At 37.0% G+C, this 17,665-nt stretch overlaps 1 protein-coding gene across 1 annotated transcript in view; it reads left to right on the forward strand.

Moving 5' to 3' along the window:
• The window catches only part of ABCB5 (ATP binding cassette subfamily B member 5), a 138,311-nt gene that overhangs the window by 51,805 nt on the left and 68,841 nt on the right, over positions 1-17,665 (forward strand). The window contains 1 exon segment of the mRNA XM_060156150.1: positions 7,287-7,459. Within this exon segment, the coding sequence (XP_060012133.1) occupies positions 7,287-7,459 (173 nt within the window).

Consider the following 17,665-nt stretch of genomic DNA (forward strand, 5'->3'; position numbering starts at 1 on the left):
CATGTGGAACAGCTCCTACAGAACACCTACTGAATGTTGGCAGAAGACCTCAGACTTCCCAAAAGGCAAGAAACTCCCCAAATACCTAGGTAGGGCAAAAGAAAAAAGAAAAAACAGACAAAAGAATAGGGACAGGACCTGCACGAGTGGGAGGGAGCTGAGAAGGAGGAAAGCTTTCCACACACTAGGAAGCCCCTTCATGGGCGGAGACTCCAGGTGGCGGAGGGGGGAAGCTTCGGAGCCACAGAGGAGAGCACAGCAACAGGGGTGCGGAGGGCAAAGCGGAAAGATTCCTGCACAGAGGACCAGTGCCGACCAGCACTCACCAGCCTGACAGGCTTGTCTGCTCACCCGCAGGGGCGGGCGAGGGCTGGGAGCTGAGGCTCGGGCTTCGGCTGGATCCCAGGGAGAGGACTGGCAGCGTGAACACAGCCTGAAGGGGCTAGTGCAACACGGCTAGCCGGGGGGGAGTCTGGGAGAAAGTCTGAAGCTGCAGAAGAGGCAAGAGACTTGTTCTTGCCTCTTTGTTTCCTGGTGCTCGAGGGGAGGGGATTCAGAGCGCCGCTTAAAGGAGCTCCAGAGACGGGCGCGAGCCGCAGCTATCAGCGCAGACCCTAGAGACGGGCATCAGACGCTAAGGCTGCTGCTGCCGCCACCAAGAAGCCTGTGTGCGAGCACAGGTCACTATCCACACCTCACCTCCCGGGAGCCTGTGCAGCCCGCCACTGCCAGGGTCCCGGGATCCAGGGACAACTTCCCTGGGAGAAGGCACGGCGCGCCTCAGGCTGGTGCAACGTCACGCTGGCCTCTGCGGGCCGCAGGCTTGCCCCGCCACCGTGCCCCTCCCTTCCCCCCACCCCCCACCCTGAGTTAGCCAGAGCCGCGGAATCAGCTGCTCCTTTAACCCCGTCCTGTCTGAGCTGGAACAGACACCCTCGGGCGACCTACACGCAGAGGTGGGGCCAAATCCAAAGCTGAGCCCCGGGGAGCTGTGCGAACAAAGAAGAGAAAGGGAAATCTCTCCCAGCAGCTTCAGGAGCAGCAGATTAAATCTCCACAATCAACTTGATGTACCCTGCATCTGTGGAATACCTGAAGAGACAACGAATCATCCCAAATTGAGGAGGTGGACTTTGGGAGCAAAGATATATATATTTTCCCCCCTTTTTCTCCTTTTGTGAGTGTGTATGTGTATGCTTCTGTGTGTGATTTTGTCTGTACAGCTTTGCTTTTACCATTGGTCCTAGGGTTCTGTCTGTTCTTTGGGGGCTTTTTTACTTTTTAAAATTTTTTTCTTAATAATTATTTTTTCTGTTTTACTTTAATAACTTTATTTTATTGTACTTTATTTTATTTTATCTTCTTTCCTTCTTTCTACTTTTTCTCCTTTTATTCTGAGCTGTGTGGATGAAAGGCTCTTGGTGCTCCAGCCAGGCATCAGGGCTATGCCTCTGAGGTGGAGAGCCAAGTTCAGGACACTGGTCCACAAGAGACCTCCCAGCTCCAAGTAATATCAAGTGGCGAAACTCTCCCAGAGATCTCCATCTCAACGCCAAGACCCAGCTTCACTCAACGACCAGCAAGATACAGTGCAGGACATCCTATGCCAAACAACTAGCAAGACAGGAACACACCCCATCCATTAGTAGAGAGGCTGCCTAAAATCATAATAAGGCCGCAGACACCCCAAAACACACCACCAGACGTGGACCTGTCTACCAGAAAGACAAGATCCAGCCTCATCCACCAGAACACAAGCACTAGTCCCTTCCACCAGGAAGCCTACACAGCCCACTGAACCAACCTTAGCCACTGGGGACAGACACCAAAAACAACGGGAACTATGAACCTGCAGCCTGTGAAAAGGAGACCCCAAACACAGTAAGTTAAGCAAAATGAGAAGACAGAAAAACCCACCGCAGATGAAGGAGCAAGGCAAAAACCCACCAGACCTAACAAATGAAGAGGAAATAGGCAGTCTCCCTGAAAAAGAATTCAGAATAATGATATTAAAGATGATCCAAAATCTTGGAAATCGAATAGAGAAAATACAAGAAACGTTTAACAAGAACCTAGAAGAACCAAAGAGCAAACAAACAATGGTGAACAAGACAATAAATGAAATTAAAAATTCTCTAGAAGGGATCAATAGCAGAATAACTGAGGCAGAAAAACGGATGTGACCTGGAAGATAAAATAGTGGAAATAACTACTGCAGAGCAGAATAAAGAGAAAAGAATGAAAAGAACTGAGGACAGTCTCAGAGACCTCTGGGACAACATTAAATGCACCAACATTCGAATTATAGGGATCCCAGAAGAGGAAGAGAAAAAGAAAGGGACTGAGAAAATATTTGAAGAGATTATAGTTGAAAACTTCCCTAATATGGGAAAGGAAATAGTCAAGTCCAGGAAGCACAGAGAGTCCCATACAAGATAAATCAAAGGGGAAACACACCAAAATACATATTAATCAAACTATCAAAAGTTAAATACAAAGAAAAAATATTAAAAGCTGCCAGAGAAGAGCAACAAATAACATACTAGAGAATCCCCATAAGGTTAACGGCTGATCTTTCAGCAGAAACTCTGCAAGCCAGAAGGGACTGGCAGGACATATTTAAAGTGATGAAAGGGAAAAACCTACAACCAAGATTACTGTAGCCAGCAAGGATCTCATTCAGATTCAATGGAGAAATTAAAACCTTTACAGACAAGCAAAAGCTAAGAGAAATCAGCACCACAAAACCAGCTTTACAACAAATGCTAAAGGAACTTCTCTAGGCAGGAAACACAAGAGAAGGAAAAGACCTACAATAACAAACCCAAAACAATTAAGAAAATGGTCATAGGAACATACATATTGATAATTATGTTAAATGTAAATGGATTAAATGCTCCAACCAAAAGACATAGACTGGCTGAATGGATACACAAACAAGACCTGTATAGATGCTGTCTACAAGACACCCACTTCAGACCTAGGGACACAAACAGACTGAAAGTGAGGGGATAGAAAAAATATTCCATGCAAATGGAAATCAAAAGAAAGCTGGAGTAGCAATTCTCACATCAGAAAAAATACACTTTAAAATAAAGACTATTACAAGAGACAAAGAAGGACACTACATAATGATCAAGGGATTGATCCAAGAAGAAGATATAATAATTGTAAATATTTATGCACCCAACATAGGAGCCCCTCAATACATAAGGCAAATGTTAACAGCCATAAAAGGGGAAATGGACAGTAACACAATCATAGTAGGGGACTTTAACACCCCACGTTCACCAATGGACAGATCATCCAAAATGAAAATAAGTAAGGAAACACAAGCTTTAAATGATACATTAAACAAGATGTACTTAATTGATATTTGTAGGACATTCCATCCAAAAACAACAGGATACACTTTCTTCTCAAGTGCTCATGGAACATTCTCCAGGATAGATCATAACTTGGGTCACAAATCAAGCCTTGGTAAAATTAAGAAAATTGAAAGCGTATCAAGTATCTTTTCTGACCACAATGCTATGAGACTAGATATCAATTACAGGAAAAAATCTGTAAAAAATACAAACACATGGAGGCTAAACAATACACTACTTAATAACCAAGAGATCACTGAAGAAATCAAAGAGGAAATCAAAAAATACCTAGAAACAAATGACAGTGAAAACACGGTGACCCAAAACCTATGGGATGCAGCAGAGCAGTTCTAAGAGGGAAGTTTATAGCAATACAATCCTACCTCAAGAAACAAGAAACATCTCAAATAAACAAACTAACCTTACACCTAAAGCAATTAGAGAAAGAAGAACAAAAAAACCCCGAAGTTAGGAGAAGGAAAGAAATCATAAAGATCAGGTCAGAAATAAATGAAAAAGAAATGAAGGAAACATTAGCAAAGATCAATAAAACTAAAAGCTCGTTCTTTGAGAAGATAAAGAAAATTGATAAACCATTAACCAGATGCATCAAGAAAAAAAGGGAGAAGGAAGAAAAGGGAGAAAAATCTACAAACAATAAATGCTGGAGACGGTGTGGAGAAAAGGGAACCCTCTCTCACTGTTGGTGGGAATGTAAATTGGTACAGCCACTATGGAGAACAGTATGGACGTTCCTTAAAAAACTACAAATAGAACTACCATACGACCCAGCAATCCCACTGCTGGGCATATACCCTGAGAAAACCACAATTCAAGAAGAGACATGTACCAAAATGTTCATTGCAGCTCTATTTACAATAGCTAGGACATGGAAGCAACCTAAGTGTCCATCGACAGATGAATGGAGAAAGAAGATGTGGCACATATATACAATGGAATATTACTCAGCCATAAAAAGAAACGAAATTGAGTTATTTATAGTGAGGTGGATGGACCTAGAGCCTGTCATACAGAGTGAAGTAAGTCAGAAAGAGAAAAACAAATACTATATGCTAAAACATATATATGGAATCTAAAAAAAAAAGAAAGAAAAAAAAAGGTCATGAAGAAACTAGGGGTAAGACGAGAAGACACAGACCTACTAGAGAATGGACTTGAGGATATGGGGAGGGGGAAGGGTAAGCTGTGATAAAGTGAGAGAGTGGCATGGACATATATACACTACCAAACGTAAAATACATAGCTAGTGGGAAGCAGCTGCGTAGCACAGGGAGATCAGCTGGGTGCTTTGTGACCACCTAGAGGGGTGGGATAGGGAGGGTGGGAGCGAGGGAGATGCAAGAGGGAAGAGATATGGGAACATATGTATATGTATAACTGATTCACTTTGTTATAAAGCAGAAACTAACACACCATTGTAAAGCAGTTATACTCCAATAAAGATGTTTAAAAAAATAAAAAATAAAGAATACCTAAATAAATAGGATGTACCTTATTCGTTGATTTAGAGATTGAATATTTTTAAAGGCATGGATTCTCCCCAAATTGATCTATAAGTTTAATGCTATTTCAATCAAAATCCCAGCAGTCTTTTTGCATGTGCAGAAATCAACATGCTGATTACAAAATTTATTTGGAAATTTAAAGGACCAAAAATAGACAAAACAATTTTGATAAAAGAACAACAAAGCTGGAAGACCTACAATAGCTAATTTTAAGACAGCAATTAAGACAGTGGTAATGACATAACAATGGACTTTTAGGTCACTGGAACACAATAGAGAGTCTAGAAATAGACCCACACATACCTAGTCAGTTGATTTTTGACAAGGTCAATGTAATTCAATGGGAGAAAGGAAAGTCTTTTCAACAAATGGTGTTGGAAAAATTGGATATCCATATGGGAAAAAAAAAAAAAGAAATGTGGCCCTTACCTCATACTATATACATGTATAATTTGCCATGAATCTTAGACCAATTGTAAAAACTTAAGCCATAAAACTTCAGAAATAAAAACTTAGGAGAAAATCTTTGTGACCTTAAGGTAGGCAAAAAATTCTGGGAAAAGCACTTACTAGTTAAAAAAATGATAAACTGGGCTTTATTGAAATTAAAACCTTTTAAAAGGTTTTAAAAGATACCATTTAGAAAATAAAAAGGCAAGACACAGAGTGAAAGATAATATTCAATACACAGACCTGACAAAGGATGTGCACCCAGAATATATAAAGAACTTTGCAAAATGGTAATTAGACCAAAAAATAAAATAAAATAAAAACTGGACAAAAACTTGAACAGACATTTCACCAAAAAATAATCAAATGAGAAAATATACATGAAAAATATTCAACATTATTAGTCATCAGGGAAATCCTAAGTAAAACCACAATGAGATACCATTTCACATTCAATAGAATGGCCAGAATTAAAAGGAATAACAATGGTAACTTCTGGTTAGGATATAAAGCAGTTGGATCTCTCTTTCATTCTGAATAAAGTGAAATTGGTACAATCATTTTAGAAAGAAATTTGACAGTTTACTATAATGTTAAACATAACACTTATGACTCAGCATTCTATTCCTACATATTTTTCCAAAAGAAATGAAAATATGACTACAAGAATATCATGTACATGAATGTTCATAACAGCTTTGTTCATAATATTCAAAAAGTGGAAATAACCCAAATGTTCATCAGCAGCTGAATGTATAAACAAATTGTGATTTATATAGGGTTGCCAGATGAAATACAGAATTTTCAGTAAAATTTGAATCTCAGATAAATAATAGTTTTTAGTATGAGTATATCCCAAGTATTGTATGAAATATACTAAAAAAGTATTCCATTATTTACCTGAAAATCAAAATTAACTGAGCTCCATGGTTCTTGGTGTGTTTTTGTTTTTGCTAAATCTGGCAACCCAAGATAGATGCACATTGTGAATAAATAGGAGTGAATTACTCATACACACAACATGGATGAATCTCAAAAATATTATGCTAAATAAAAGAAAACAGACCAAAAAGTACACAATGCAATTATATCAAGGCTGCAGTATACAAGATTAATATACAAAAGTCACTTTTCTATATACCAACAATGAACAAGTAGAATTGGACATTAAAAACACAATACCATTTATATTAGGATTCTAAGAAATGAAATACTTAGGTATAAATCGAACAAGATACATACAAGATTTATATAAAGAAAACTACAAAACTCTGACAAATAAAATCAAAGAATTAAATAAATGGAGAGATAGTCCATATTCATGGAAAGGAAGACTCAATATTGTCAAAACGTCAGTTCTTCCAACTTGATCTATAGAGTCTATGCAATCTGAATCGAAATCCCAGCAAGTTATTTTGTGAATATCAACAAACTGATTCTCAAGTTTATGTGGAAAGGCAAAAGACCAAGAATAGCCAACACGATGTTGAAGAAGAACAAAGTTAAAAGACTACACTATCCAACTTTCCAAGACTTATTATAAAGCTACAGTAATCAAGGCAGTACAGTATTGGTGAAAGAAAAACAAATAGATCAATTCAACAGAGTCCAGATAGTGTTTCTTTTAAAGATACCAGTGCATTCAAAAAATGTCTTTAAAACTTTGAAAATCGGTTCAGATTATTATTAATCTTCCTTAAAATCCTTGATTATCCTATGTTCTCATGTCTTTTAGTCCTAGCCAAATTTTTCTTAGGGCTTCTCTTCACTACACGCTTTTAAAATAGTTGTTTGTTTTTACAAAGAACAAATCATAAGTCAATACCAGCCAGGCTGAAGTAGAGATTAAGCTGGCATTAAAACACAACTGTGATTGCCATTTCCTATTCTAATCATCTAACCATGCTGCCTTCTGTTTCTGTTTTCTTTCCTATTTTTCATTACAAATTTAATACCTTGGTAGGGGAAAAAGGAGCTCAAATGAGTGGAGGACAGAAACAGAGAATCGCGATTTCTCGAGCTTTAGTTCGAAACCCGAAGATTCTGATCTTAGATGAGGCTACTTCTGCCCTAGATACAGAAAGCGAATCAATGGTTCAAGCCACACTGGAGAAGGTAAGTGAGAAGATTCATTTATTATTTTCATATTCTTCTTTCAGCATTATTTTTAAATACAAGAAAGTATGGCTCCATAGCGGATTATTTATTAATTTCAGAGCCCTCCTTAAGGTATGGATGCAGTGATTTGGAAGAAAGAACAAGATGCTATACTTAGTGTTAAAAAGTATATATGAGGCTCATATCCAAGCAAACATCCCATATATACCTCCATTCCAACAGATCTGCACTTCCCACCTCCCCAGAGTAATTCCACACCTCTACCACTATCAGAATTATAATCGCATCCACCCTTTGTCTCTTCCATATACACCCGTGGGATTTTCTTCTCTGGCCATTTTTTCCTCTTTGGGCAACCCTAGAGTACTCATTTTAACTTAATTTCACTTCAAGTGGAGAAGCATACAGTGTGGTTTGCCTTGACCTTGAACCATCCTCCTTCAACAGCCCTGGGGCCCTCGCACTGACTTCCTGCTCATTGCAAGCTATTACACATGCTTCATGGCCACAATGCAGAATTGGCCCTTTACCATATTGCACTGCATCAGGGAGGGTAGTTAATGGTGGTGATATGAAAAGCCACAGAATAGTTTTTTCAGTGGCCGAACACTCTTTTAAATCATAACCTTCAAACTCTTCAGAAGGCTTAATGGAACTTTTTACTTTGTGCTTGTCTGAAAATGGGTTGTGTTTTTCTCTGTAAGAAAATTACAGGCTCTTCTTTTTAAACACTGATTTTGTGTGACCAGAAATGGATACTGGCAGCCAGACTGCCCACTGCTTATTGAAAAATCTATTAGTTACTATTATCAACTTACAGATCAGATTTTATAAGTTTTTACCGTTGGTTCCATCTCAAATGATGAGAGTGCCACATGTTGCTCATGATATTTCTTATTTTCATAAAATAAGCAAGTGGTATGAAAATCCATTTTCATTGTGGACACTTTGCCAATTTGGTTCATTTTGGTGGAGAAGAAACGATGATTCCCTCAAAAGCATGTCTCATACTTTATTCATTTTTTTATACTTAGTAACTAGGACAGGGCTCTACTTATAGAATACACTCAAATTGTGTTTATTAACGGTGATGTTTAGTTACTTAGGGCTTGAACGTACTGAAAAATGATTACACTTAACCATCTCAAATTACAGTTTTTCTAGTTTTATTGAGATATAATTGATATACATATATAAAATTTTTTTTAAATACTGTAATAGGCTGTGAAGTTGTTTAGAGGTTAAATGTTGTACCGATTGTCTTTTCATCCAATATGTTAATCACTTCAGGCAATCAAAACTTGTTCAGACTTTTAAAATAAACAGTTGCTTAGTGACATGATAAACTAATAAATATTTTTTTCCTACTGGTAGAAATGAAATCTATATCATAAGTGAAAAGAAAAGAATACAAAATGTTTGTAAGCTATTATTCCAAGTATATATTTTTAAAATTCAATTATATTATTGTTTTCCAGTTTTTAAAGGGTGTAATTAAATTAACATTGTAGAGCTGTATGGGTGTGAAACTGCTTTAAATAGACTTTGCTGATCTTTTATGGAGTGAGGGTAAATGGTAGCAAATGAGGTGACAAGTAGTGCAGTAAACTCATGAAATACATATGCTTCAGTATATAATTGACTTGTGGTGAAGAGGAGAGTTAAAATACAGGCAAGGAAATGAACACTCTAGTGCCATGACAGTCCCGTACACCCACTACACAGATGGTGGTTGCAGAACTGAGTCTTTAAAGAGGTCCCCACCTAAGGAGGGTAGGGCATTCAACATGTCTTGTTTCTGCTCATCTGTCTAAAAACTCTCAGACGCTGTAGCATGACATGGCCTAACCCACAGCAGTTGACAGATTGTTTTATAGCTCAAAATACCATGTAAACCACTAACCAACAAAGAGGGAACAATAAAATGTATTATTTCTTACTGGTGAATGCTGCATCCACCTCCCTCCAGAGCCAGCCTTCAGATATCCTCCCAGCCCCTCCTCTCCATTACCTTATTGTCTTCCTTTTATATGAAACTCCAAAACCAGTAGAACTAATCTATAGTGATAAAAAAAATCAGATCAATAGTTTACTGGGGCAGGGGGTGGGTTTTGATTGAAAAGGGGCATGAGGGAAATATCACTCTTGTTCTCACTTGGATTATTGCAATAGCTGTCTCTCATGCCCACTTCAATCTGTTCTCAACACCACAGCCAGACGATGTTATTAAAATGTAAATTTGATCATGTCGTGCTTCTGCTTCAAATCCTTCAATGCCTCCTTATCTCACTTCTTACTCTAAGTAAAAACCAAATTCCTTACAGTAGCTACAAGGTTCTATGGAGTTGGGTACCAAGCTCCTCCTGGAACCTGACACCCTACCACTCTACCCCACATTGGCTGCCCCTTAAACATACCTTAACACTTTTCATCAGCTAACATACTATATATGTATTTGTTTATTTTGTTATCTCCCTTCCTCCACTGGAATATCTACTCTTTGTTGTCAAAGGCATTAATTGGTTAACTGCAGCATACCCAGCGTTAGAACAATGCCTGGCCACTATTAGACAGCCAATAAATATTTGTTGAATAGTATCTGGATGAGTGTGATACAGAATAGTTCCAAGGCCTGAAGTGCTCTTTTTGGACTTCTTAGTTTAGGCTTGCTGCAATCTAGTTTTGCTTCACTAATCTTGTTCAAGAGGAGGACTTAGGATTAGTGGATAAAGATCTATACTGCAAGCTATGGAGTTCCACTCTGCTACTTGTTTAGACCCAGCATGCCAATGCAGCAGGCTTCCAGGTTACCCTACCATGAGGAGTCGTGGCAGTGAACACCTGCAGGCCCCTGGGGAAGCAAAGGAAGCCCACACTGATTTTAGGATAAAGCCTGTAAAATCTCTTTGAAATGTTAAAAGTAGTATGCAAATCTAAGGAATAATTATTATTAAGGGAGATTCAGCTACACCACATTAATGGAGTACCTTTAAAAAGACCCTTTGCTAATTATGAAAGATGGGTTTCCATCACAGCTTTATGCTTTGAAGAGACTGAGCTGCTTTTTTGCAGCCCTCATAGGCTTTTCTTTATCATCACTTCTCTTTCTCATGTGGTGCATTGTTTGTCTTCCTCTGAGGCGCCTTACATTATGTTTATACTACTTGGAGAATTAATAAGTAAATTGGTATATTACATTAGGCTGTGGGTTACCTTATTATATTAAGCCCAAGAAGTGGTTTTCCAAAGCTGAAGTTAGGTTAATTATTATACATACACACACACACACTCACACATGTTTTGGTGTGTCTGTCAGATATCTTACTTTCTCTTTATATATGGAATTGGGAATTTTTTAGATTTTTTCTTTTTTACCATTTGTAGCAATACTATAATAGTTGGGAACAGACAAGGGATTGCTGCAAGGGGATTTCCTTGGCTGGAATTTAGCCAGGAGAACAAAGGCAACACAGAGAATACCTCATCCCAAAGCATCATGGGACATTTTACAAGCTTGCTTAATCAAGCTCACATTTATAAGGCTTGGTGTTAAATTATAGGCCACTAACTTCTTTTAGGATAGCACTTCTCCCCCTTTGATAGATCAGGGTCCCATTGAGAATCTGACTAAGAAAGGGAAAAATAAAGCACTGTAACTCTTCCGAAAAATCTAAAAGTGCACTTGTACAGAAAGATTTATATATAATATTGAGGGGTTCACAGACCCCCTGAAGCCATTCATAAGTCGTTATTTTAGGTGTAATAAAGGAACAAATGAACAATAATAACTAATCCTTACAAGAACCCAATGCGATTCGTACATGTATTCTCCTATTTTACAGATGTGCAAACTGAAGCACGGAGATTGAGTAGTAGATAGGAAGCAATGAAGTCAGAACCTAGACCCAGACAGTCAGCCCTCTAGCTCATTCATATAACCACCATGGTATATTGCCTCAAGATTATACACCTGCTAGGGTTTGAAGCTAAATTTGAAACCAGATCGCTCTTAAACTAGCCTCTTATAGACTTACTTATATGATCCAGCAACTCCACTTCTGGACATGTAATCAAAAAAACTGAAAGGACAGACTCAAACAGATACGTGTGTATACCAAGGTTCACAGTAGCATCATTCACAATAGCTGAAAGGTAGAAACAACGCAAATGTCCATTGACAGATGAACGGATGAACAAAATGTGGTATGTACATACAATGGAATAGTACTCAGTCTTAAAACAGAAGGAAGTTCTGACGCATGCTACAACATGGATGACCCTAGAAGACATATGCTAACTGAAATAAGACAGACACAAAAAGACAAATATTGTATGATTACACTTATATGAGATACCTAGAATAGTAAAATTCATACACAGAAAGTAGAATAGAGGTTACCAGGGGCTAAGGGAAGGGAGAATCAGCAGTTATGGTTTAAAGGGTACAGAGTTTCAGTATAGGATGAAGAAAAAGTTCTGGAGATTGAGAGTGGTGATGGTTACACAACAATGTGAATATACATGAAACCACTAAAGTACACTTAAAAATGTTAAAATTACTTTAAAATTTTATGTTATGTTATTTTACCACACAAAAAAAGAATGATCTAAGCCTGAGCATAAAAGGATAGTGACACAGAAGGAATTGACCTCTCAGATCCAGGAGGACCCTACCCTTAAAAATGGTTAGAATGACAGCACAGCAAATATAGCCAATATTTTATAATAACTTTATATGGAGTATAATCTATAAAAATATTGAATCACTATGTTGTACAACTGAAACTAATATAATATTGTAAGTCAGGTATATGTCAATAAAAAATAGTTTTAATGGTTAGAATGGTAAATTTCATGTTATCTGTACTTTACCAGCATTAAAAAAAGAACAACTATTTTCTATACAAAACCACACTGCCTTCTTAGAAAAGAAACTCAAACTGTACCCCAAATTGAAGCTGCTATGTAGGACTGTAATAGACTTGTTTTTGTCCCCTTAAGCTGCTTATTTTGACCCTATTGTATATATAGCTAGTAAATTTTTCTTCCACAAATGAATTTAAATCATTATTACTTAGCAGGACATTTCAAAGTCTTTAAAAAACATAGGAAAAAAACTTAAAAATATACAGCAAGGTATTTTCCCATGATACGGATACTTATCTTAGTGATTTCTGTGAATTTAAATTATTCCTAAGCTTTGTCCTCCCCCACAAATAAGGAAAACTCCTATATAAAATATTGATTATCCTAACTCTTACCAAATAAGACATCTTTAATGTATTGTTTATTGGTCAGCACTCTGAGCTAGGTAAGACAGTATTGCCTCCTAGAAGAAAGATGAGCTAATTATTGTAGTGTTTTTTTATTCACTGTTTACTTCATCATTTGCTTTTTGTTGTAAACTTCTTCACAAATAGTAGCTTTTTAATAAATTTAAGAGAAGGAAAATGGTATTAAGTGACTATAAATAATTTTATTATCTTCAGTTGTTTGTTAAGTTTTTTAGAAGTGAGAATGAAGAGATTCCAGGCTATAAAAAGAAAACATTGTACTATAGTGTACTATTCCAAGTTCCTAATTAGGTAGTACACATGGCTTCAACTCAGCAAAGAGTTTAGATTTTGAATGTGTTTTCTTTTCTAAAGGGTCTTAACCTAAGCATGCATACATATTCACATGCAAGTTGAAAGGAAGAGATTGGTGAGGAAGTGAGTCCCTTATTAAATATAGCTTCTAAGTGCCTGAAATTTTTCTTTTTGTCACCATGTTTTACAAAAGAGAAAGCATTCTCAGACAGGCATAGTGATGTGACAGTAATTCCATATTGTTCAGCTACGGTACCAATATTGACCCAGAAGAATGCCAGGCCAATTGGCTTTCAACATCATAATGATGTAGTTAAGACAGCAAAAACCCTGTATTCCCCATATAACTACCATAGAGACTTTCTTGTAGTAGATGATCAGTTAAAATTTCGTAGCTAAAAGATGTGGAAATTTGTTAAAGAGTAGTGAGAGATTTGTCAGACTGTATTTTTGAAGTATTGGGTGCTAGGGTTTTCCAGGAGCCTCTTGAGGTATGAAAGAAGGTGGGGAGGTGAGGTAGATGAGCAGGTAGGGCTGCACCTCCCCCCACCCCCGCCATCAACAATTCATATAGAGGAGTTACTCATTAACCTGTATGGTTTATTTACATATATCAAGTTTCCACATGTGCTTTCATTTGATGAAAGGATTTTTCATCTTAAAAAAAAAGAGTTTGAAGACCATAGGACTGCATCATGGAGCAAATGTTATCAGTGGGCCCCAAGTCCACCTGAGGCAATTTTCTAGGAGGCAGTCAGTGGGAACTTGTGGTCCCATAGGTTTCCCACCTTATGCTTTCTGTGAGACACTAGAACTCTGTGTTTCCAGGCTTCTCCAGAGAGTATATTACTCCTGTTAACTGACCCAGCAGTCAAATGCAGGCCCTCTCAAATGCTCACAGCTTTGCATTGTTCTCCTTTCTTTTCCTGTTGCCCACACTTATTCAAGGCCCATGGCCACCAATGGTGAGAAGCTAGCTGGTCTCCTCAGGCCCTTATCTCTGCCCTAGCAATTCTGGGAGGAATGTTTTAAAGCACCCTCTATTTCAAAATCCAAGCTAATTACCTGATGATTTATGGTTATGCATGGAATTGTGAAGTAATCTGAAAATGCCAGCAGTGTCAAGTACAGATCTTCCTGTTGACCTTTCTTTGGTCATATAACTAATTGTGTGGCTTTTAGCTTTGTATAAACTGTGAAGGAGGAGAGGAGATGCTAGGAAATCCTTTCAAATTGGTACTTTCTAGAAGAAATAACAGCAACAAAGACATATTGAAAATCTATCACACCTAGGCATCTGAGGAAAACAGTGGAATGGATTGCACTACCTTCCTTATCTTTACAGTAATTCTTGCTAAAAGACAAAGCATATGCTCTAATTTCTTTGATCAGTTTTCTAAGAGGCCTTGGCTTCCAAAATCTCTTCTCTGTTTTAAGTCTGAAATGATTAGTTTGGAAATTGTTTTCTCCCCTATGGCTATTATATCAAGTTTTAGGTCACACATATGATGTAGTGAAGTTGTATTCTTGTAGTATACTTTATAGTACCTTAAGTGTGTATGGTACTTGTAGGCTCATTTGATAGGCCTTTGGAGCAGTTTTTCCCTTTTAAAGTATTAGGTATTTCTGTAATTTATTTCATATACTCAGACACTAATTCATGATATAACAAATTAACTTGTAACATAACATAGACTTTATTCAAATGTTTGTAGTTTAGGCCAGGAGCCTGGCAGCATAAAGATGATACAAATGGGTAAGCTCAGGCCGTTCCCATCTGGGGAACATCAATGCACACTAAGGCACAAATGTAGAAATGGTCATCACTTATTGTCTGTTTTCAGGTGTCAGACAACAGTATGAACTTTCGCAAAATAAGTAAACCTGCACCATGTGTAATGCCTAATAAGTGAAGAAATATGAGAATATATGTGTATAAAAACGCCTGTGAGCCCCTCTTTGAAGACGAGAAGGGCTGGAATAGTACAAACCTGCACCAGGAAACCTTGTGATTCTGATTCTGTCACAAGAGGCTGCACACCATTCTTGACCTTTTCTAGTTGCAATCTCCTAATTGTTTCATTTTACAGCATTCTCTCTCCCCACATTCTCCTTTGAGTATGATGTGTTATATGTGCCCTTTTATAGTTTTAAATTAAACTTCATATGCATTAATTTGTTTTAAGAAATGTTTGCTAGTACTGTGAAAACCATTGAGCTAATTGGTAACATAGTTTCATCAATAAGGTTTGAGCTCTGTTTGCTTTTAGGAAATAATATTTGTAACCTCAAGGAAATGTAATTGAATCAATGGGAGAGATATGGGCCGGGAGCCTGGGTATCTGGGTGTTTTCACTTTTGCAGTGATAGTTCTTCTAATGCATTCACACTCAACAACAGTGTTCTTAACATTATCTTTTAAGGCACTGTAATTAAGTCCTAGGGTCTCCAAGACCCAAAATAGAATTCAAACTTCAAGTTTGAATGAGAGAAAGGGAATCAGTATAGGCTGAATATCTTACCCCTAAAAACTAGGCACATCAGACAAACCCAAACTGAGGGACCTTCTATCAGGTATGTGACAGGTATTCCTCAAAACTGTCTAGTACCTCAAAAATAAGAGCTATCTGAAAAATTGTCCCAGCCAAGAGGAGCCTAAGGAGACATAATGACTAAATGCAATGTGGTATTCTGGAGAGGATTCTGGAACAGAAAAAGGATAATAGATAAAAATTAAGGATACCTGAATAAAGTTTGGAGTCTAGTTAATAATTAGTTTTATATTATTTTGTTAGTTGTGACAAAAGCATTATAGAAATCTCAGATGTTGACCCTGGAGTATACTATGTGCAGGGTACATGGATCTTGTACTACCTTTGCAAATTTTTTATAAGTCTAAAATTATTCTAAAATAAAAATTTTATTTAAAAAAACTAAAACGAAAAAGCTAACTACATTTTTTACTAATTTTTCATACCATTCATAAGAATGTTTTTATATAAGCAAGGCTTAGAATTACCACATAAAAGTAAATAAGAGACTGAGGAAAACAAAAAGCAAATAAAAAATCATTCCCCAAGTATTATCCACTCATCAGTTTAATAAAATGTCTGTGTTTGGCAATATGAAAAATAAAGGAAGCACTAAGCACTGCAGTACTTAGACCTCTCTTCTACCGCAGAGTATGTTACACATAAATATCATCTATAGAAGCTCACATATGTCCATTATCAGACCTTGCTGAAGTTAAGAAAAAGAAATCTTCCTACCTACAATGCAGTTAATTGCTCCTCAATCCGCTTTTTCATTATATTTACATAACATTCATTAAAATGTCTCAGTCTCATTGGGGATTCTTGCAGAACTTCAAGCATGGCCAGCTGGGTTGCTGTGTACTGATGTTTCTTTTGTTTGACTTTCTTTTTCTTAACAGCTTTTTTGAGGTTTAATTGACTTACAATAAACTGCACATACTAAAGTATACAATTGGAAAAGTTTGGGCATATATGTATACCTGTGAAGCCATCACCACAGTCAAGCTTGTCAACCAATCACTCCCAAAAATTTTTACATTCTTTTTGTAATCACTGCATCCCAACCTTCCCAATGCTTCTTCCCTGACTCTTAACAGCCACTGATTTGTTTACTGCCACTATAGACTAGTGTGTATTTTCTAGAGCTTTATGTAAATGAAATCGGACAGTATGTATCCTGTTCTGTCTGGCTCCTTTCACTAAGCATAATTGTTTTGCGACTCGTGCATGTTGTGGAATGTATTAGTAGTTCCTTCCTTTTTTGTTGATGAATGGTATTCCATTATATGGATATACCACAGTTTGAGCTATTGGTATTGATGCCCACTTGAGTTATTTGGTTTGTTTGCAGGTTTTAAATATTATAGGTAAGGCTGCTCTGAACATTCACGTGTAAGTCTTTCTGTGGACATGAGCTTTTATTTCTCTTGGGTAAATACCTAGGATTTGAATGGGTGAATCTTATGATAGGAGTATGTTTAACTTTTTAATTAAGTGCAAAACTATTTTCCTTTTACGTTCCTATAATATATGAGAATTCCAGCTACTCCACATACTTGTCAATACTTGATATATCCAGAAATTTTGATTTTAGAAATATGTAGTGGTGTCTTATTTTTCTTTTAATCTGAGTTATCCCGATGACTAATGATGTTGAGCATTTTTATGTGCTTATTGACCATCCATATCTCTTCTTTGTTAAAGTGTCTGTTCACATGTTATCCTCATACCATTTTTTGAGTGGTCTTTTGTTTTCTTGTCTTTGAGTTTTGAGAGTTCTTTATATATTCTTTACATTCTGGATATAAGGATTTTATCAGATAACTGATTGGAAAATATTTCTTCTCATCTGGGACTTGTCTTTCCATCCTCTTACAAGGATCTTCCAAAGAACAGAAGACTTTGATTTTGAAGAAGTTCAATTTATCATTTTTTTCTTTTGTAAATCAAGCTTTTAGTGTTCTGCTTGAGAAATCTTTGCCAAATCCAAAATCACAAATATTTTCCCCTATGTTTTCTTCTAGCAGTATTATAGTTTTAGTTTTACATTTAGGTTTATGATAAATTTTGTGTTAATTTCT

This window comes from Lagenorhynchus albirostris, chromosome 8 (genome assembly GCF_949774975.1).
Source record: "Lagenorhynchus albirostris chromosome 8, mLagAlb1.1, whole genome shotgun sequence".
NCBI lineage: Eukaryota > Metazoa > Chordata > Mammalia > Artiodactyla > Delphinidae > Lagenorhynchus > Lagenorhynchus albirostris.